General features: G+C 38.1%; 3 protein-coding genes across 3 annotated transcripts in view; 2 read left to right on the forward strand and 1 right to left on the reverse strand.

The window, feature by feature from the left end:
* pde4cb (phosphodiesterase 4C, cAMP-specific b) overlaps positions 1–22964 on the reverse strand; it is a 90709-nt gene that overhangs the window by 6174 nt on the left and 61571 nt on the right. Inside the window, exon 18 of the mRNA XM_029149477.3 lies at positions 16453–22932. Coding sequence (XP_029005310.1) covers positions 22369–22932 — 564 coding nt within the window. The 3' untranslated portion in view covers positions 16453–22368. The remainder of the gene's footprint in view (positions 1–16452; positions 22933–22964) is intronic.
* Positions 1996–16206, forward strand: LOC114854785 (phosphatidylinositol 3-kinase regulatory subunit gamma-like). The gene is made up of 12 exons (XM_029149485.3): positions 1996–2537; positions 4422–5200; positions 6853–6990; positions 7484–7589; positions 7727–7825; positions 8750–8930; positions 9240–9359; positions 9469–9611; positions 9745–9921; positions 10260–10331; positions 10885–11046; positions 11182–16206. Exons 2-12 carry the CDS (start codon positions 4945–4947, stop codon positions 11369–11371), a joined length of 1644 nt encoding a protein of 547 aa, XP_029005318.1. The 5' UTR covers positions 1996–2537; positions 4422–4944; the 3' UTR covers positions 11372–16206.
* On the forward strand, positions 15467–19371 carry ifi30b (IFI30 lysosomal thiol reductase b). Its single transcript, XM_055507643.1, is given in 8 exon segments — positions 15467–15472; positions 17674–17862; positions 17957–18025; positions 18091–18181; positions 18263–18303; positions 18306–18404; positions 19067–19135; positions 19258–19371. Coding segments are annotated over 8 exon segments (678 nt in total).

Below are 22964 nucleotides of genomic sequence, written 5' to 3' on the forward strand. Positions count from 1 at the left end.
GCTGTAGGGGGCACACACATTTACAGTAAGCGATGTAATGCACCGCTTGTCAATCACGTACAGTACACAAAACAACAAGACGCAAACCACATCAAGTACTTTTGGATTTGTTTATTTTGCTTTACCTTTTCTCATCTCTTTGCTACTGAAGTAAAACCAAAGCCATAAGTTTTATGTTCCCCTTTAAATGGCTGTGTTCATATGCACAGATGATAGTTTTTTTCCTTTTAGCTTGATAATATTCATTTAGTCATGCTGAATAAATCTATTCTGTCTATAGTCCATATATAATGCTCTTCTAGGCCTCAACTGTAAACTGACTGTTTGTATATCTCTTTAGGCAGTCAACTCTTTCTGCCAGTGCTGGACCTTAAGGTTGTGATGACTCTTATTTGAAGGACTGCAGATAGCTCCCACAGACTATATCACTGAATAACATGGATATTCAAATTCATGTCATTTAATCATTTTTAATCTGAATAGTTTACCTGAACTGATTGGAATGAAGCTCATTGTTAAAAAAGAAAAAAAAAAACTATTGATAATCATTTCTGAATATTAAGGCACAGAGGCGTTTCACTGCATGTGATCACACCCTTGAGGCAAGACTGTGCAACTGCATTATTGAACAAAAACGGGATGAAACTGAAAATAAATCCATGAGCATTTCAAATGAAAATGTTATGAGTTATGTGTGTTTATGAGAAATTTGAGTGAACGTTTTCAGTTAATAGGATTATGACAAAAGGCAGCAACTCAATCAACTCTGCAGGGCTGAATGCTAGTAGTATTAGCCTTTCAATCCCCTGCTTTGCTTTTAGCTTGGTTTACCAGTCAACTTTAACAATATCTTGTGTATTTCAGTCACATGTTCATGATAAGTTTGCAGAGGATGAATGCCATTAGTGAAATAGGTGTCATACTTGGACTTAGCATATTCTTATAAAATACATGTGAGTAGAAATATAGTGGTTAATGTACACCCTACTGCAAATAAAATAGAAATAAATAAAACAAAATAAACAAAATAAATAAAAAGTGTTTCCTAAATCTTTAACAAATTTCTAAAATGTATTTGTTTTACCATTCCCTGCATGGTTTTGATGTCACCTGACCCTAACTCATTTATGTCTAGGTTAACATGTCCAAGCGAAAAGGTACCATGATGCCGGCAGAATACTGGCAGGGCATTGCTTTTATCAGCACAATATTTTAAAAAATATTTTAATACAAACAATATTTCAGAGATCCTCCTCATATAGTTTGTATAATTTAATTAATCTGCTTTGTATTTGTAGCATTTACTTAACAGCTGTTCCAGAAAGATAATTTAACCAGATGATCTGCACTTGAGTAATTATGAGATTACCAAAGACACAATCTGTTGGAAAAGCATTTAAGTACTGTATAAGCTTTTCAACAGTGTGAAATGGCTCTTAAAATTGAAATCAATAAAGGTGGCTAGATAGATCTTACGTACAGTATGTGAGCTTAGTAGAGGTATAAAAATCATGTTTTAAAAATCATTTTTCCGATGTTCTAGATATTAGTTAGAAAAATTACAGTAAATTGATTGCATTTTATGAATATAGTGTAGAGATCCAATAGAAAATAATTCTCCTGTGTGTGTTAATAACGGTACTGGCAAGAATATCACGGAAGAAAGTGGGGTGGCATAAAGATGTGTTTTGTCTACAGCCACTTTTTTTTACCAGTTACTTCCACACCACTTCTTTCATTATGCTGATCTGTGAAGTGGAACGTAACGCTGGCAGAGTTGAGAGGTCAGGGGCTCCCCACTGCCTAGATACATACAGTCTAATATTAGAACATTTCCTTGATTTGTTAGCAGCATCTCTGCTGACTCCTGAGCACATGGCAACAGACCGACCAATAGGATTTCAGGAGACCACTAAGCCCCTCGCTTTGTATAGCAACAGTGGCATCCCTTATTTATTTATATAGTTTTTTTTCCCACCGACTCATTCTCATACTTCTGTCCCCCAGCAGTACCTCCACACTGCTCTCAAACTGTGAAAAAGAGTTACGGAGTGAGGAGTGCTCTCCTTTATCTGCATATGCTTGAATTCTATAGCATTTTATGTATTTTTCATACATAATTATTCATTTTTATAGATTTTTTATACTGCACCTGACAGATCAGTGGATATTTTGTTAGTTGCATGCAAAGTAAAAACAAATAGGAAATTTCTCGGAAAAAGCTTGATTTGCATGAAGACATGACATTCATCTGTGACGATAAGAGGAAATACCCAGAGGAATGGCATCGTGGGAAAAAGTGCCCCTCAGAAGGGATGGACAACAACGAAGTAGAAAGGTTCTTTAAAAGATGGAGCGCACAGGGGGAGAGGCGGTACGGGATGGGGGAGTGGGGGGGTGGCAGAGGGACATAGGATGGCGTGAGGACCGAGGCCGGTGGTTGGTTTGATCAGAGCCACGTGTGCGTCCAGCCACATTCTCTTTGCCGCTTCGTGGATGTCGATGAAACGTTGGCTTCCGCTTCTATGTTGGCTCAGGTAGGTGCGTTATTGTCCCACACTGCTGAGTTATCTGATGAGAGTCTATTTGTTCAGTAGATGTTAACTACAGCAGATGTTGCCATTCTGAAAGTTCTGTGCATGTGTAGCCGTTTGACGTCTTCGTCATTCCAAGCTTAGGTATGGGACGATAGAAAGCTTAAAAGGCGGTTAGTAAATATGGCGTACTTCAGTCGTCCCGTTTTTGGGTTGCATCACTGAGCGATGATAGACCACGTACAAATAACAACAACGCGTCAGCACGATAAAGACATTATCATGAAGAATTTTTGTTGGATGGTGGATTTACAATGTCTCTTATAATATGTGGCATTTAACCACAATGCAGCTAATAAATGCAACATTTGTACCGACATTTTGTCAACGTCCAACTTTGTCTATGGATTCTTAATACCAAATGACACTACGGAGTTGGCCAGCATTAAAACACACCATAGTTTGAGAAAGTTCATTTTTCTAACAAGCAGATTATGACCCAGATGAATACGTAGATCAGTACTTTGTACAAAATTACACTTTATATTCCGCACCTCTTCAACAGGAAATAGAAACCATGTACACGAAGCCATGTACGCTATGGCTGCGTATTTTACCGCAGACGCCATTTCAAAGGCTTCAACTTTACGTTGAAGTTGCATTGTAATTTTAGATTTCGTACAGCAGATGCATCTTTCATTGAAACAGACATATATTAATTTTGCAATGCCATCACCGATAAAAACCCAATTTTTGTTGTCGTTCACTCCATAGGATTTCTTGGTTTGCTGCAATTACTGGTCACTTATCTAGAAATATTCCAAAGCATCCAGCCTAAATGTTAGTAATACTGGATATGTTTAAGGAGCAATAACCCATTATACAGTACAGTAAACCTCAGTTATGATCTCTATATATTTTTTAGAAACCTTATGTGTTACAACAGGATGACTGTCATTAAATAAAAAAAAAAAACAAAAAAACAAGCAAACTAATATTTCATTAAATAAGTTAATTAATATAAATTTACAAAACTATGTAGAGCTGGATGATCCTCCACCTAATACAGTATCATTTCACTAGTACAGTATGCCACATTGTAAAGGTTATAGGAGAATAAGAACTGCTGACTAATCCTAATGCTTGGGAGATAAAAAGGATTTAACCGCAGTCTCCCTGAATTCTTTGTCATATAATGAGTTTTATAATACAACAATGTACTGCCATTATGTAAAAATATAGCTGACCCAGCTAAATCTCATGAAATCCCAAAAGCTATACTGCATATCGTCTTACAGTGTACAACAGTATTACGACAAGAGTTTTTTTTTTTCTTTTTATTGTCAAGAGGCCACTATTGGAGTAGACCTGATCTGTTACAGGAGAAAGATGCGTGGCCTTTTTTTGCCAATCATCTTTCTTCAGGGATGAAATCATTATAGATTATTCCAGTGATAGCAATACTCAAGATGATAAAAGTTATTGTACAGGTATGTTGTTAGACAGAATCTGTAATAAATAAAAATTAAATGTACGAAGCTACAACTAATTATCCTATTTTTTCTTATGTATTTACAGTACGCATTCAATATCCACTATGTTTATAAAGATTGTTTATTAATTTCTTTCTAAATTAAATATCACCTCATTGATATAGTATAAATACAGCACTGTTAAGCTTTACTGTATAATACAACAAATGGACAAACCATGTAAATAGCACAGCCAGAACACCAGTGACTGTATTTATCTGAGGTCTGCGCGAGGTCTCCACAGTAAAAATTAATTTAAAAATGACTGGGTTTCAACACACTTGGAATCATCTGAAAAACACAGGGAATAAAAATGTCTGAAATATGTGACCTGAAATGTGACTTTCTGTTTTAGGTGAACCGATATAAGGTGAAATGAGAGTCCTTGAAGATGAACCCACGCTGTTTTGCTTCAGTCCATTTTCCAGTGAATTTACACCTCAACAACTAATGTCAAGCCATCCATGAACCAGGCACTCAGCTGCTTAGTGACTGGTTCTACTGGATAGATCCCAGATATGAATTCCTTTGATCACCGTGAGGCAGAACAGTGCTTGGCCATAGAAAAAAACTACTAATATACAGTGAATGCTGTATAACATGTTAAAGTGAAAACACTGGATCTGCTGGCAATGTCATCACTCTGCTCTGTGATATTGTTCAAAAAGGGGTTTGGGTTAAGCAACATGCTCTACCTGCACAACACAGGACAGCCATGAACTCTGCACCATCGCCCTCTCTATGCTCCACCATGAGTGCAACTATAAGCTGATAGTATGTGATCAGAAGCGTTGTGGCACATAGGATCTTGCTGGTTCACAACCTCAAAAAAAACAACAACATCCTACTGAACCTGGATTTTACAGTCTATTGTGAAAATGGCAGAAGAAGGTTTCAGCACAAACTACACAGAGGACAACAAGCTCCTGACACCTGATTTCCCAACATCATCACTGGCATCCCTCCATATCAAGGACGAGGCTGTGGTCACCAATGAAAGTACCATCTATACGGGAGTTAATCCTGAGTCCCATTCTGTATTTCCTGTGACAATGTCATCGCTGAGCAATCAATCACAACAACAAACAAAAAAATCCATTGATTCAAGGCCTGAGACTTCACCAGCATTTCAAGGTAAGATTAAATATAATGTGCTAAGCGGTACAGGTGATCACATTACATCATATATATACTTTATCTCCATGAAATTTCACCTTTTGGATTTGCCATAACTAGACTTTCTCTTCCTCGAATAGCACTCTTTTTCGTTCCTTTTTGCCATATTGCCATCTTTGTTTACTAGCATGTTATTATTGTATTCCTCTCATAATATGGTTCTGTAGGTTAAACTGAAACATATTGTATGTGAATCAATCCATAATGACTAAGACAAGACAAAAAAGTACATATATCCCAAAGCAAAGCTGCTGAAGGGCAACTGGACCTTTTATCACTGAAGGCCTTTGATGTGTTCTAAAGAAACCCTTCAAATGGAATGTGAAAGAATTCCAGTTTTGACCATATGCAGCTGCAAGTAAAATTTTGAACTTTTTTAGGGTGTATAATAACAAAAAATAAAACTAATTAATTAAAATGCATATTGTGTACATTTCATATGCATTGGTAACCTCATGAAAAATGATTTCCAGTTCTGGGAGATACCTTAACAGGAGTTTACCAGCTCCAAACAGGCTTGTTCACTCAATTTCAGGGGCATAGTTACAGTAAGTTTTTATTAACCTTTAAGCTAAAATATGTGCCTATACAGTAATTATCCATCCATCCATTTTCTACCGCTTAGTCCCATGCGGGATTGAGGGCGGTGCTGGAGCCTATCCCAGCTATCTACGGGCGAGAGGCAGGGTACACCCTGGACAGGTCGCCAGCAGGGCAACACACACAGACAGACAGCCATTCACAAACACACTCACACCTATGGGCAATCTAGAGTGACCAATGAACCTACGCGAACACGAAGAGAACATGCAAACTCCACATGGTCCGTCCTGGGAACTGAACCCAGAACCTTCTCCTCCTCCTGTAATTTCTAGAAACATATTTACTGGGTGAGGGCAAGTCTTGACAGACCTTTTTTGTAAGCCTTGGGTTAATAGGTTTACATAGTTTCTAATTTTATAACAGCATATGTCTTGATTCCTTCAACATAGAGCTCTGTCTGCAACAGCAATTTAATGCAAATCCAGGCATGCTATCACAAGTGGTGAAGGGATGATTTACATCAACTGCTAACAGCTTGCCATTCAGCATATGCATGTATTAGTGCATGTGTCCATAGACACATACACACACTGGTAAACAAACCATTCAACAAATGTGACGCCTTTAGAAAATGCATGAAAGTCAGGTTCTCCCCTTACACTGCTTACAGTGCATGCCAAACACACAGACAATAGACACAAACATACACAGTGCTACATCAGCTCCAGTCCTTCAAGCTACCGTGGAATCTCTGTGCAGACAGCTGTTGTTTGTTAGGCAAGGCGAGGCAAGGCGAAGCAAGGCGAGGTCGCCCCCTACGCAGCACTCAGTCTGGCAGCGTGTGCCCGAGCACTAAGGAGTGCCAGTTCTGGTATTTTAGGCAGTCAGACAGTGTCACCTGTCAACAGACTAGTCTGGACATGGTGCAAGACTAAGCAACACAACGATACCTCCCTCTAGAGTCCTTGTCAATAGGCCAGCAGTTTGTGCTGGACAGCCACAAAATACAGACTGGCCTTATTTGAGATCCGCAGTAACACTGTGTCCGGGTCCGGTTGATGTTTCAGAGTTCTTGGAGTCCGAGATGGGACAAAATGACAGGGAGGCTCAGTCTCGCACCCTAACAACACTCCTGCAGGACCCTTCTTACCATGTTGATCATGAAACGTTTCCTGCCATAAGAAACAACGTCGCAAAGGAAGGAGGTACTTTCTATGTCTTTGTTCTGCTTGTTAGAAAGTAAAACACAATTAGCATATTTAATTACTGTACTTTGATAAAATATTAAAAAAACAGATAACAAAATAATTGGAACACACTGCAGTATTTTGTATAACGAATGCAAGAATTTATATTCTCATCTTGTATTTCTAGTCAATTTACTGCTCCTCGTATAGCCTTGGAATTTCAACTGTTAGTTTCAACTATGGAACTCAGTTTATCTATATATACTTTCCTTTTTTTGATTTGTTGACAGTGACATAGTTATGACATTATAATGACTGGTATATAATGATATATAGGTGGTGAGATGATGGATTATTACAGTCTACTAAGTATATATTTTATTCATAAAAACTGGCTGAAGCAAAAGTTCATCTTTAAAAGATGATGATGAAGAAATAAGATTCAATACATGCAGACTGTTCTGTATTTTTTGTGACCTACTGTAATATGTTGCACTGGCTCTTTTGTTAGCACATCAACCCAAGCACAAAACTACCAAAGCCATGGCGGCATGTAACTGCAGTGCTGATAACAATCAGCTGTCAGATGCAGAGTGGTACTGGGGAAACATTTCACGGTAATGAATATTTTCATGAGTAACTAATATATAATAATTCATTTATACTGTAATACACACACATGCACACAGCAGTTATTAGCTTTTGAAAACACTGTATGCTTTTCTAAAGTCTGTGTCCTTTGTGTATTGTTTAGAGAGGAAGTTAATGAGATGATGAAAAACACTCCTGATGGCACCTTCCTGGTTCGAGATGCTTCCAATAAGAATAAAGGAGAATACACTCTTACGCTAAGGTAAATAGGTAGAATGTAAATGTACATAGGTTTTATGTGTTGTGAATTCTGGCTAATTTTGCTAGGTGGTAGAGGTAGAAGTTCAAGTTATGTCTTACTACAGTTACATGTAGTTTTTATTTTTTTGAGTAGTTTTCCTTAAACTGAATACATACAGTATGGTCTGACAGCAAATATTTTTTCCTGGTTTCCAAAGCTAAATTTAGATTTGCTGGGTAGAGCATGTAACTTTATACATTTCCTGGTTTCCGTCTAATTTTAGTTGAATCTGAAGAGACAAGGTTTCAAATATAAAGCTTTGTTGATTTGAGTTTGGCCCAGGCTCTGGTGGTCAGCAACTTAATACCCGGTCTACACAGCCAAATTTTCCAGTCATCCATCTAACATCTGTCTGGAGTAATAGACGAACTAACTTTAATAAACACTGTCTACACCATCTTTTTACACCTTAAACTTGTCCCTTGCTATATTAATTTGTCACTCCACATCGCTCTTCAACAACCTTTAGTCCATGCAGTACATACGTGTATAACAGCTAAAAATGGGCCATGGTAACAGGTAAAAAAGGGACAAACATTCTGGATAATAGCATGTAGAGTGAGTGTGGATACATTCTGGAGACAATATGAGGTCTCAGATTTCATACAGTATATGAAATTACATCCAGCACATATGATGCTGCCTGGCTGCTCTTGACCACGTTAGAGTAAATATATCCCTCACCCAGAACACTTGTGATGAGTCCTGTAGGACCCAAAGCATTTCAGGCATGTTGCAATTCTCCCACCCCTCAAGAAATTTACAGTATATTGAAACAGTTCCAAAGTTATGCATAGTCACTTGTGTCCAAAAGCACTATTTAAACTACATCATTTGTGGCAGGTATTTTCTTAAAAAATAACTGTTGTTCTTTGGCCTTCGCAGAAAAGATGGCTCCAACAGACTGATAAAGATTTTTCATCATGGGGGGAAATATGGCTTTTCCGAGCCACTGGCCTATGACTCTGTGGTGGAGCTAATCCAGTACTACCAGAACAAGTCACTAGCCCAATACAACGTTAAACTAGACACAAGACTACTGTACCCCATTTCAAGATACCACCAGGTGGGTTCACACCTACAGCTACATACGAGCATGTACTGTACAGTACTATATATTCTCTTTTGCACTGCAATTATTATGTGTACAGTACAACTTTTCCGATCTCTTGGGGTGATCTGTGTAAGTCAGAACTACATAGAGTACAGCAGAACTGTTCACCACAAAAATAGTAAACAAAACACACACACGGAAATAAATGGATAACATTAAGCTTAAATTTCCCATAGCAGAATAAAAAAACAAAACAAAACGTATTTTATTTATCTGTCCATGAAGTGCAAATATTGAGTAGGTCTTAAACATCTTTTACAGGCTGTGATGGACATTGACATTGATGCAGTTGGAGAACAACTGAGGATATTTCAGCAACAATTTAAGGAGAAGAGTGAAGAGTATGACCACCTATTTAAAGAGTTTAACCAAACCTCACAGGTATAACAGTATACAAACCACTGAGACATTTTACTAAACAATATCATGGCAAAAGCAACAACCTCCACAAATATATTTAGTAGTAGCAATATGTTTTTGTCCTTTCCAGGACCTGCAGAGTAAGCGGACGGCCATTGAAGCTTTCAGTGAAATAATTCGAATCTTTGAAGAGGAGTGTGAAACTCAAGAGAGATACAGCAAAGAATACATTGACATGTTCCTTACTTTGGACAACAGCACAGAGACTGACAAGTATGTTTAATACATGCAATTCATTATTTACATCCCATTTCCCTTATTTTGCACTTTTTCTCAAAAGCTGATTTCCCAACTGCTCACAGCAAACGGACTCTAAAATATTACTTTGTCCCTTCTCTTGTTCTAGGATTCAAAGTAACCCAGATGAGCTACAGTCAAAGGTCGAGGAGATCCACAACAGCAAGAAAAAGCTTGAGGAAGAACTCTGGAAGAAGGCGCTGGTTCATATGGAAGTCGACAAAAAAATAAACAGCCTGAAACCTGACCTTGTGCAGCTCAGAAGGATCAGAGATCAATATCTGCTGTAAATTTAAATCTTCAGTACTTCACATTCTAGATTGTAAAGGCATTTTATTCATGATAAAAAAATGTAATGGTTTCATCAACTACAAGCTGTACTCAAGCCATCGTAATTTTGATTTATTATAGGGTTCACAACCACAGCCTGTGGCCTTGTGCCCAGTACAAACAAATATACACAATAGAACTCGCAATAGCTGTAGCCTTAAAATTCACTTGCAGGCAGAACATGAAACTATTAACTAGGAACATAATGGAACTGAGGAGGTGCATGTACAATAACTTAAAAGCATGCTCTGCGAATGTCCACACCCTTTTAATTGTGTCCTGTCTATCCTGCAGATGGCTGAGCCAGCAAGGCACTAGGCAGAGCCAAATTAACGAATGGTTGGGTATGAAGAATGAAGACGAAGAGTGAGTATGAAGTCATAGTGTTTCATTATTACCAAAATGTGCATATAAGCAAATCTATGAACATAACATAAACCTTAAGTTAGTTATATATTAAGTGCATATGCTGCGTAGTGGTATTATTGTGCTGCTTTGTTTTTTTTAAAAAAAAGGTGAGACTGTTGTCTGTTGAGCTGTTGTGAACTGGTCTCATACTGGTCTCGCACTGGTTTCTTTAGGCAAATCATCGGCACTGGTCTGGAAATTTAAAGTCTCACATTTCCATGCTCTATACAGTAGCATGGGATTGCATTAGATGGCAAAACATAATCGTGGCACTGTATAAACTGTCTTTTTGAAAACATCCTTACAATGCAATTTGGACTATATCAGACTTTAAATAGCCAAAATATCTGCATACTACAAAATTATGCTGACTTTTTATCTAAAGAGTTTTTGCTGGTGTCATTTTTCAACATCATTCATCATTGTGCCAGGTTTCTAGGCAGCAGGTAAAGTACAGTATGTACTGTAATACATGCTAGTTTTTAATTTTTTTTAACCTTTCCTCTTTCAGCCCATACACCCTAGCGGATGACATGCATCAGGAGGAAAGCACCTGGTATGTTGGTTGTATGAAACGAAGGGAAGCAGAAGAACTGCTGAGGGGAAGGAGGGACGGCACCTTCCTAATCAGAGATAGTCAGACTCAGAGAGGCTCATTTGCCTGCTCAGTTGTGTGAGTATACTGGTGTGGTGTTTCCATACTTAAAATAGTTGTTACTTGCTTTTTAAATTCAACATAATTTTAATACCTTACCATTAACTGTGTAATTACTATAAATCATGTTGAAAGTGTTTTCCTCTCATGTAGTGTGGATGGGGATGTAAAGCACTGTGTGATCAACAGGACGTCCACAGGATATGGCTTCGCTGAGCCCTACAACTTGTATTCATCACTCAGAGAGCTAGTTCTCCACTACCGACACACATCCTTGGTACAACATAACCAGCAGCTGAATGTAACTCTGGCCTGGCCCGCTCTCAGCCAGCAGCCCAGCTGAGACACACCAGCACACTACCTTATGGCACTTTCCCAAAGCGTCACTGTGTTCACACTTAAGACACACCAATAAGGACACTGATACCAAGCTTGAACTAAGCTAACGGATAGTTTTGTCAGAATACAAAGACAAGACACAAAATATTTACAAGAGATCTAAATAAAAAAACAGGTCACAACACTGCTATGATGTAACAGCAGATTACAAGTCACCAAAGTAGATTTATGCTTAATTAGGAATGTCAGCAATTATTACCACTAGTTAAAGTCTCATTTACTTAATTATTGCCCATGGGTCACTAAATCCTCTGAGACTGTATTGAAATTAAAACAGTGATTCTCAACAGTGTAGGGATTTACAAACGCGACAACCTATGGCAACCCATTCCACTAGTTTCTATAAATCATATACAATAATAGACATTCATATGATATGAGTAGTTCATATGAGTAGTGCGCTGTATAAATTTTATCCTCCAAATCAGGCACTAAATATTTAAGAACAAGCTTTTAAAAAACTTAATCAATTATCTAGATCCATCTCTTTTGCTGTGGCCCTTATTGTTTTACTGTTGACTGATCAGCAAGTAGTGAAGAAAAGACACTGATTAGGCTTTTATTAAGTAGTTTTCTGTGTCCTTCATAAATATCTTAAAATAAAATAATGAGCTCAGGATGGGATTCTGCACTAACCAACGCGTCTTCATTATGGTTAATGTTAAAATGGAGAAGACTCATAAGCACTTTATTCAAAACAAAATTACACATAGACACAGAGTTCTGTGTATGCACTATTACAATTTCAAATGTTGATATTACGGGCGGAAAACTTTTATTTAGGTAGTATTTTCTTGCACACATTTTACATTACATTGAGTATTTGTGTTGCTTTGCCATGTCTTCATTCAGCAAATAGGACATCACTGCAAATGAGTAATTTATTTCTACTTCACAGAAAAGTGAATTGAATAATATAGGCATTGTCATGAACTCAAGCATTAACAACTGAAATTTCTGAATTGAAAAAAGAAGATTTGAAACAGGCAAATACTGCAATTCTAAGGCGCAAGCAGTGTGATATATTTATTACGGAAAATACTTCACATATGTAATCTAATCTGTAGATTACAAATCTATGATATCTATCTATCAAATCTATAAATTAATATAAAAGTCATATTTTTAGATTGGTTAATGACTTATTTACTGTTTTAACCTATTTTCATAGTCGTTTTTTAGATGGAGTAATCTCTCAAAACTATGACAAGTGTTCTGTAGCCTAATGTGGAGTGATAATATGCTGTAAAAGTCGTACAGCAGTTCTGTCGGAGAAAGTCAGAAAAGTGCCTTTAAGTGATTTTGTTCCAGTCATTAAATTATTCTTGTAGACAACAATTTTCTGAGGAATCAAATGCTGAGGTTGTGTTTAGCTGGATATAAGTCTACAATAGCACACGTAAACTCAAAGAGGGACTACTGCTATAAATCTTTATATTTAAAACTATAAATCTAAAACTATACATAATCATCAAATCAAACAGACCATATTCCTGTGTTCTTTGCCACATTGAATTTGTATCAATTAGCAAGATAAGATATATAAATGAAAAAGATTTACATCTCAGGATTTAAAAATGTATATGAATTTTGTTACAATATCACAAAGACAGAGGCTCATAATTATGATGGTCTTGGAGTTGCATAAACATTTATTTTATTGTTTAGTGGAAAACAAAGAAATAAAAACAATAAAAACATACATAAAAAGCTAGTGTTAACACAGCATTCAGCATTCTACAGTAAATAGCAGAACTGACCAAAGAAGTTAAATTTATCAGGCCTGCTAGCATACAGTAGGTAGCTTAAAGGTTACCATCCAAAAGCTGGTGCAATTCCTGTAATGGTGGACCAAACTGTGTCTGTTACCATAACATCTATTTAAATAAGAATCATTTCTTTAAAGTGTTGGCACACAGACACAGACATTGTTTTCTTCTCTTTAAGTATGAGGTATATTCAAAATAGTGAATTACAAAAATGAAATTTTTAAATTGAAGTCTAACTAACACAGGGAATCCTGTGTGTTCGTTTTTTTTACTGGAGACAATGTGGTGCAAGTATTTTAGAGGACAAATACAATGTCCTTGCAATATGGCATTGGCAAATAAATTTTTAGTAACAGTACCATAAAAAGGAATAGTCTTACATATTCCTCTTTTACCTAAGTTTGATTAAAGTATTTATCTTTAAATGTATGTATGTTTGTTTCCCTGTCTAGGAGCACATTTAAATAGACATCTCTCCTATCTGTAGCAGTGAAAAGGTGTAAATGTTCGCATGCCAGCAACAGATTAGATAGGTATCTGTAAGCAACGTACAGTATTACAAATCACTGACATTTAGGCTGGTTACTGTTACTATACAGTAAGTTTACTATCACCTTTAGAACATATATTATACCTTTTTGCTTAGGTTTTGTCATTGGTGCTAGGCTTGCTGTACTTTTTCTTAAATGCACTTCCCTGACATCAAGTCACACTCACAGTATGAATAGTGCTGTAGCATTACTCAAAGAATTTCTCATTATACGTGCTCTGTGTGTCATACTTCTGAGAACATCCCTCAAAAATACGGTCTAACATACAGGTAAAATTCCTGATGATTGCATCGTTCGTAATGTGAAAATAAATAGTAAATAAAATAAATAAATTACATTTATAACAAAATTCATTAAGGAACACAATCAATTTAGGATAAATTTTAGGTTTAAAGCTTTTATTCCAGTTTTGTAATGCTACTGGACAAAAGTACTACTACACTCCTGTATATAAAGGCCTGAAAAGATTTGTAATTACAGCAGTGTAGTCTATTTAACATGCATTGTGCATACATGCATTGAAAAAAAAGATGTAATGCATGCAGCGTCCACCAGCGTCTGAAAGTTAAATATGAAACTGTAAAGCGTCTATTACTTCTTATTTACGATATATGTTTTGCACACAACATGGTACAACATGGTAAATTTATTTATTTATTGTTGTGAATACTACAAAATATTATTTATGTTATAGAATAATAGATAATTAATTTTTTACCAGGGAAATTGAATCCCTGCTCCTTAAAGTTTAGATTAAAAAGCATAGTATTTGCACATAAGTATCTCATGTGGAGATTCTATGATACTACTACATATATCTGTGAATAGCTACACTGTTACTGAAGCAGGTGGTGGTGCTAAATTTTGAGATGTTGCTGAAGAGATTGTTACAGTATGTTGGACACCTGATAAAGCACTAAAATGAGTTTTTAAAACCCTTTCCTTTTTTAATGAGCTGACCTCTTAATAGTGTTTAGCTGTGAAAAGTTAGATATCCTAGTATTTTTTAGTTTTTTGTGATCAGTGTGTTATTTTCTGTCATGACCGTTTAATGGTTTTTTTTCATCATGTAAACACTGCGCAAAACAGCAAAACAAAATGAAATCCAGAAGTACTGAAAACATGTTTTAAAATGATTACCATTTTGCAGGAAAACTGTCTCATGTCATACAAAGTGTGTCTTGATGTACTTATGACTGCAGAATTTTAAGTTACTGTAAAAGATAATGTGTTACGGCAAAAAACTGATGCAACTGTTTGTTTTAAAATTGAATTTGGTAAAAAAGTAGTTGTGTAGTTATACTGTAGTATTATTCACAGCTACAGTATAATGAATATTGTTATTTGGACTAAAAGCAGGTTAAGGTTTTACTTCCACAACTGTTCATGTAGATATAGTAAGATTTGTTGTCTCTATATTTGTTGAAACTCTGCTAGAGTCTATGTTTTGTGGCATGGAATATTAAATTAGTCTAAGCAAAACCATAAAAACAGCTAGAAACATTTGTTTGAGTAAACAAAATAGACCTATTTGGATATCTTTAGAAATAATGTTCTGTAAGAAGCATCTGCACCAATAGGTACAGTACAGTGATGTTAGAGTTGGATTGATGTTAGGTTTAATGTCCTGAAAGATGATAAGATAATTGATTGTCATAAAGAAATAACATTTATATAAATGTTATATTTTGGTTCTTGGAGGGTGTGAAGGAAGTGGCTATGAAGGTACAGTAGGTTTGATGTGAGAGCTGAGAAGATTTGAACTTGAGTACGTATTGAACTGGTTTCATATTTGGTTTTGATGAAACATTGGTTGCAGTTAGGGTCAAAAAGAATGAAGCTTGTCACAGATATATGCATTTGCAGACTTATTAAATATCTTCTATAATTGACATTATTCCAATTTCATGCCACAACACATTGGAAGCTAACAAACGTTTGTTAAAAGTAAACCACATCATTTTGTGAGTGCTGTTTGTTTTCCATTTCACACTGAGTTAGAAGTTGTTCATTATCAACATCAATGTTTAAAATTCAAGGACATTACATAGTGTATTTAGAAATATTTTCTTTAGAAATGTTTTGCTTATATTTGAGCTGTGGATATGATTAAATACCTCTACATCACAATCACTATAGTTTCTATAAAAATTATGTTCCTGTAACTTTTTGTTTTTAATTGTGGTTGTATGGATTTGATTTCTTTAATGAAATGCATTTAGCTGCCCTTGGTTGATAGCCTATTGTTATGAAAAAATACTTTGCAAAATGTTCATTTACTGTATTTATTATGCAATAACAAAACAGTATTCCATTTTACTTGGCAGTAAAGTAGCTTGTGTTTCTTTTAGGTGTCATAGATAAAGAAAATTATCATTATCAAACATGTTTGATGATGTAAAATTTGAACAACTTACATGTATGCACTTTCAAATCCCTAAATAAAATTGAGGTCGTTATTTGTCGTTTTGCTTGGATTTTATCTTGTCATCCTACTGTATTTATTTAATTTATTTGTTTTTTGAAAAAGTGGTCAAAGACACATACTGTAAACAGAAAGTAATGTACCATGCACACCTCCTGCCACTCACTAAGCGTGGCCTTACACTAGTGTAAAATCATCAAAACATTCCCTTCTCCTTTCTTTACACTGAAGAACAGTAAATTAACCTAGTCTATCAGTTAGCATTTCTATTGCAGTTTACCTCTCAGTGCTTCTTTCTGCATGGAGCAGCCACATCCAGGTCCAGATCAGGTCGCCGTGTCCTCGTTTCATGGCACATGCGATGTTTAATTCCGATGATCCTCCCAGTGTTCCCAGACACTTAGACGTAGCACTAAGCTAACGCTGGCTTAGCTAAAGCTACTTTCCACTGTATAAACATGATTTTCACGTGTGGTTGGTTACTCAATACCAATTAGCTCCAAACCCGAAGTTATATATATGTAAATGTGTATATATATGTGAATATTTACAGTTAGAGTAGGCGCCCTCAGCGAGTTCAGACTTTATGAGCAGAAATGCACATAAGTTTAGTAGGTGTATTCAGGTAAACAGACCTAATATGGCGTCCGTTTGCGACTACTCATCTTTTTCAAATAGGGCTTTTTATGAAAGTATATATTTTATGATTTAGGTCCAATCCTAATTTTCATCTACAAATTTTTGCTACATCTGTTATAAAATTTATAAATATTATTTGTAATTGCAATAGACACAAAACTAGCATTTGGTCGGTGTTGAACAACCCATAAGGCTTTGCGTTTCCACTAAAAATATGTAAATAAATAAAAAAAATTATAGAAGGGTCATACTGGGTATTTTTAAACTGGGAATTTAATATTTTTGATAATTGTTTCTATGCTTGTATATCGGTTGCATGTGCTTGCTGACTCCATAACTCATGTTATAGTGTTGGATCTGAGGTGGAGGATTGGAAGTTTCCCAATGTTTGTTAGAGCGGTAGTTAAACACAGTTGCAGTTGCACTTATTTTTTTCTATAATATCAAAAGACAACTTATTTTTCTATTTTTGGCTGGAAAATTTGGAATACTAATAGGAACCATGATGTTTTAATTATCAGCATTGCCTTAAAACACGGTAGACTGAGTTCAGTGGAGTTTTTAATTTCTCTGCAGTTATCTGAAATGAAAGTCAGGCTTCAGAAATTGAACACTGGTGGTTCTGCATGTGACTGATAGAGCAACTTGGGTCAGGCACAAACAGTTGGGTTAAAGACATTTGAAGGCAGACACGGAGAACAAACATTTCACTTTAACACTGAATCACAAAGTTTGGTTATGATAAATTGAATACAGTATCAAATCTGTCACATTGTGGAGTACTTTGTAAGAAATTAAAAGGGACTTGCTCCATTTTAAGAAAACTGCTGTTACACTGCTGTGTCTGTCATATGTACAGTAGGTACAGAAGCAGTGCATGGAGGTGAAGGCTATCAGGCCAAACCAGACAGTCCCTCCTGTATCTGTCACTCTGTACTATTAGAGTTTGTGTCCAGCCTCCAGAGTTTTCATGTCCCAGCAGCTCCTTCCCCCCTGGATGCTGCTGCAGGACATCATGACTGTCACTCTCGTTCCTTATGGGAATGCTAAGGCAAGCTGGTCTTAATCCTCTTGTTATGCAAAATGGACACGTTAAGCTAACATCATCATGAGTAGGTTTAAAGAACTGACACTTTCTCTTTCAGGAGCTAAACTTAGCAAAGTCTCCCTTCACCTGTCAGCACGGAGGGAAACTTGATCGAGGTTTGCTTTTTGTGCTGTAGCACTGTAACATTATAATTCATACTAAATATGATGCTGAATTAATTGTGTTCCTCAGGCCTGTCTCCTCCATCTTACCGGACACCTAGCATTTTGCATCATCTACTGCATGGAGGTTGATGTTGCAGATGTTCTTAATGCTACAGAACGTGTAAATATGCACAGCTGATATTTAAATGCCAATATAGTCTTTGGATTTGTGCTGTATTGCTGTACAATGTTAGTTGAAGCTTGTTGTATCTGCTGTTTGGTGCCTCCAGCTCTATGCTGGTGTCCGGCATTGAGTCCTGTGTGAGAGAAGGTCTGGAATATGGACTCATGCATGACATGAAACCAGCTCACAAGCACATGCCCTGGATCAGCCTCAATGGGGTAAATGGGCTGTGCTGACAGTCTGGATTAACTGGCTTATCAAACGTTCAGGCCGTCAGACATGATTCATGCCTCCTGTCTCCCAATGAACAAGTTCTCATTAAAAGCAACCTTCTACTCCATCAGCATTATTCATTCCTTCACAATAGGTCCTGCAGCTTCAGCTGTTGTTCAGCAACTGAGCTGATCGTTTTTAGCATACGAGTCATACTGTAATTCCACCCTGATGATGACGCTAAGATCCTTGTAAATCAAAGATCTCTGATCTCATTATTTCTCTGGTAAGTCATGCATTAAAGACGGACGGTGGTATTTCGGCTTTTCTTTAGTCCCTATTGCTGCTACTGTTCCTTTGATTTGACCACTTCTGACCTTTCTTATGACTTACATACTGTACCTCTCACCTCTGACTGATTCTTATGTCTTATTTTCTGCTGCCTTGTTCTTGCTGGTCTGGAATGAAATTTGAAGTAATGGACAACTGTTACAAACAATTAAAATACTAAACTAATTTATGAGAAAACATGCTAATAAAACAGTAATATCACTTGGTGATATCACTGTGAAGTGTGAAGTAACAGTATTTGTGTTAGTTGATCTCAAACATTGTTCAGTGGCAACTAAAAGGTATATAGATTAATAATCATATTCATCTGTTGCAGGAATATACAGAGGAGAAGGAGAACAAAGCCATGTCGTCCCGTTTCCACTTGGTTTGCCAACTCTACAAGGTGAAAACTCAACTGTTTTCTTCGTCAGTGTAACTGGTATAAATGTATATAAAGTAATTAGCGTGATTGTGTTTCTTTCTTATAAACATTTGTGTGACGTAGTTTGTGTTTTGTGTCGACAGGGTGAAGCCTCCAGCCTGCACTGGAGCCGCGGTCAGACTGGACAGAAGCTTCTGCTGGAAACAACAAATAACACGAAAACCAGTCACATACAAATGTACCAGAAGCAGCGTTAAGGTACCTTTTGTATTCAAATGGAACCTGGTGAACAGCTTGTCAAACTATCTAATAATCACAAGATTATTTTATAAATTTCCATATAATTTATTGGCATTTTCCACTTAAAACACCCTGAATTCCCGAGACTCTTTTGGTTTAAAATAAGAAACAAAAATATAGTCATTTTTCTTTGACAAAAACATTGGAGTGGCAGATGTATATATACTTGATTTTTAGGCTCCAGAACATACAGTAAAATTAAATGTCCTATGTTACAGTACTTTGTCTCGACAGACACGTTTTGTGGAATAAATATAATTTGCACAACACAGAGGCTGAGAAAACAAGACAGCATGAACATTAACGGTCGTCAACACATTTAACACTGTATGGCACTGATGTTTCTAACGACAAACGGTGCTGGTTTTAACATGCCGACACCTCCACTCGTTCCACTGTGGGCTGACTGAAACGCGGTCTGTACTGCAGGACGCGCAGTTACCAGACGGTGCTTCAGCTCCTTCCTTGCTGTTTTTAGAGCTTTACACTTAGTGCAAGTAAAATAGCGTAACGGTTACTGTTTGAATGGTGTGAAAGCAAAGGCCACGAAGTGTTAACACAGCAGCAATCTACTCGTCAGGATCTGACATTCTGGCCCGAAGGCCCTAGAGGTAAAGTCTGTGTAGAACTGAAGTAAATGCTGGGACAGGCTGAAGCTGCTGGTGAGGTCTCTGGCGCGTTTTCATCATGTGACGGCATCCGTGGGTCATTTTTTGTACAGAAGAAAGTAATTGCATGTGTTGTGTGGCCTGGAATAAAGAAAGTATAATAAGATAATGTTTGTAATGCTTCAACTGTTTTCTCCTTCTTTATGGAACACCAGGCCTTAATAGTGAGCCAGGAACCTGCAAAACCTCTCAGGATCACGATGACTCAAACGAGGCTCGGCATGTTAAAAGCAGCATAACGATCCTTTAACACCAGGCTCCGACCTCTCCTATCACACGTAAGGCTTATATAAAGCTTACTAGCTGAGTTAATGAAATACTGTTAGACTAGTGTTTCTACTACGGCATGACCAGGAAGTGCATCGTATCTTGTGTAGTGCTTGCGTACTCCCTGGTCTTTCTACCTCAGTGACGGCGACAAACACTGCTCTAGACTGAACTTGGTACAGAAAGAAAACGTCTGGATCTACATACATTCTCAAGTCTCAGCTATCTGATTAGGAAAGGGCTGAACAGACGGTTCCTAAGTCGCACAAAATCTATTAAATTGTCTGCTTTAAATACAGTTAACATGTATCATTCGTAAAAACTAACACTATAAAGTCGATGACCTCGATACAATCATCAGGTTAAAATCGCTAGTGTAAAAATGTACAGCATCGTAGGCTGGCAGGTGTTTGTGTGTTTTCAACACTTATGGCACACCGTTATCCCAGTCGAGCACTAGCGATCAGCCTTTTTAACTACTGGCAGTTCCTCTGTCAGAAGCTGTGCTCGTTCCTCTATGCAGCAGCTGTCAGCCAGGCCGGGAAGTGACCAGTCATTCTGGAATTATAAGATCCTTCCTGAAGGAGCTCCATACGTCAATCTACAGTATCTCTAGATCGGGCTTGGTTACTAATTTATGGGGGTGCAAGACTTGTGTACCAGGCAGGGAAGCGCTAATGAAAGTTGATCAGTTGCATCATGGTTTAAAGTCTGCTATAAACAGGCTTTACGCTTGCTTTTTCTTGCTGAAATCTTGTTTCCACAGTTGTTGGAGTGTTCACATCACTCAGGTGCAAATGGGACACCTGGAGTCTTATAATTCCAGTGATAGATGACCAACAGTACACATTTTGGTTTCACACAACCAGTACACAAGCTGCTGGTCTGTTCCCACCGCTCGGTGCCCGGCAGCAGGCGTCCTGTTCTGTGTTTGTGTGATCAGTAGGCCTACAGTGGGTGAAGCCCTTTGCGTGACTGAAGAGAAGAGCTGAACGGCAGAGACGGTAAAGTGCTACTGCGGACCGGAGGCACCCTGATAGAAAATGCTTTTCAAGCACATAAACACAGACGAGACCAGCAAATGAACAACAGGGAACGGTTGGAAAATCAAAAGCTAGGACGACGACACCATTGAACATCATCTCAGGTAAAAAAATAAAGCTCGAACTAATTGTACAGATGGTGTCGTTTGTTTTCTCAACAGGTGAGATTGTAATACAGTCTTTATCTCAGTGGCGCTACAAGCTGGTTTAAATACATATTATTTGATTGCTTCAGTTGCCAAATCTTCTATTAAAGGGTTTGAATTAAAAGTAGAGACGCACAGGTCAAACAAAGTCTCAGGTGTCTCTGGTTTGGAGGTAAATCATACAGGACAGTTGGTTGGGTCGGGGGCAGGTCAGGGGTGCCCACTACATCCGTGCTACATAAGATTTATATTTCTCTTCATACCCTGAGGTTAAGGTCCATCGATTTTCTCTGTGCTCACCTACATCTTATATTTGGTAAAATGATTCATCTTTCACATCATTCTCAAACAAACAACCCTTTCTCATTCAGACTCACTTAGTTCATATAAACTAAAATTATGGTGCAAAATCAAAGAAAAGACCCTGTCGAACCACCACAGTCCTCTTTCTCTGTTCGCGTCCGCGTGTCACCAGCAGTTATGTTGAAGGAAGACGTTTCCTTTACCTTGTGTTCCTGTGACTATCGCAGCTCGGCTCCGCTGTTCTTCCCAGGTAAAGTCAAGCAGTGTCTGTCTGGGACCATCCCAGCTTGTAGCTACTGCAAAGCAGGGCGAGACACGAAGGCCTATCGGGCATTCAAAGAGAGGCTAAAACAGTTCTTGATGAAAAATAAAATGAGTCAGAGGGGGAACGTCCCTCTGTTGGCCGGAGACCATGTCTCCAGGGTAAAGGGACTGTGGTGATTTTACAGACATTATTGGTAAAGGCCCTGCCTCCATCTCCCTACACGCAGCACTTGTGTCTCTCGGGTGGCAGGCGGTGCTGGCTGTTACGTCCCCATGCGCAGACAGGCCACCCCATCGCCCTCCGGGCTCAGCTCTCGCTCCCTGTCTGTGTCCTCCTGCCCCGGGGAGGCCAGCGTCCTGTGAGGGTGAGGGCTCCGCACAGACATTGCAGCGAGGCTCAGGGTCCGGGGCGGGAGAGGCGAGGGCGGGCGGTACCGGCTGCTGCTGTTGGGGTCCGGAGACAGCGAGGACGAGGACGAGTCCCGGTGCGGCTCCCCACACGACTGGGACTCCTCCTCCAAAGGGCTCTCCAGGTCAGAATCTCCTTCCTCGTCATCCTCCTCCTCTTCTTCCAGAGTGAGTTCGAACTGGAACTTGTCTCCTCCGCCTCCGGATGGTACGGAGCCTCCTGCTCCCGCAGCGCCTCCTCCCGGCCCCACCTCAGAATGGTGATCCTCGGGGCTGGCTGGCTCAGGGCTGCGAGGGATCATACTCTGGTACCACTCCCTATTGTCCTCCAGTGTGTCCAGAATGTCCTGGGCGTCAGGGTGCACCAAGTCTGCCCAGGTCTCCCACAACGGGTGGACAATGTAGTCAATGAACCCCACCTACAAGAAAATTTAAAAAAAAAAACAATCCC

This window comes from Betta splendens, chromosome 4 (assembly GCF_900634795.4).
Source record: "Betta splendens chromosome 4, fBetSpl5.4, whole genome shotgun sequence".
In the NCBI taxonomy this organism is placed as follows: domain Eukaryota; kingdom Metazoa; phylum Chordata; class Actinopteri; order Anabantiformes; family Osphronemidae; genus Betta; species Betta splendens.

Excerpts from the sequence above, each read along its gene's own strand:
- LOC114854785 (XM_029149485.3), top strand. The coding sequence starts at position 4,945 with ATGGCAGAAGAAGGTTTCAGCACAAACTACACAGAGGACAACAAGCTC. Across the intron at positions 7,826-8,749 it reads GAATACACTCTTACGCTAAG|AAAAGATGGCTCCAACAGAC; the intron begins GTAAATAGGTAG and ends TGGCCTTCGCAG. Across the intron at positions 9,922-10,259 it reads ATCAGAGATCAATATCTGCT|ATGGCTGAGCCAGCAAGGCA; the intron begins GTAAATTTAAAT and ends TCTATCCTGCAG.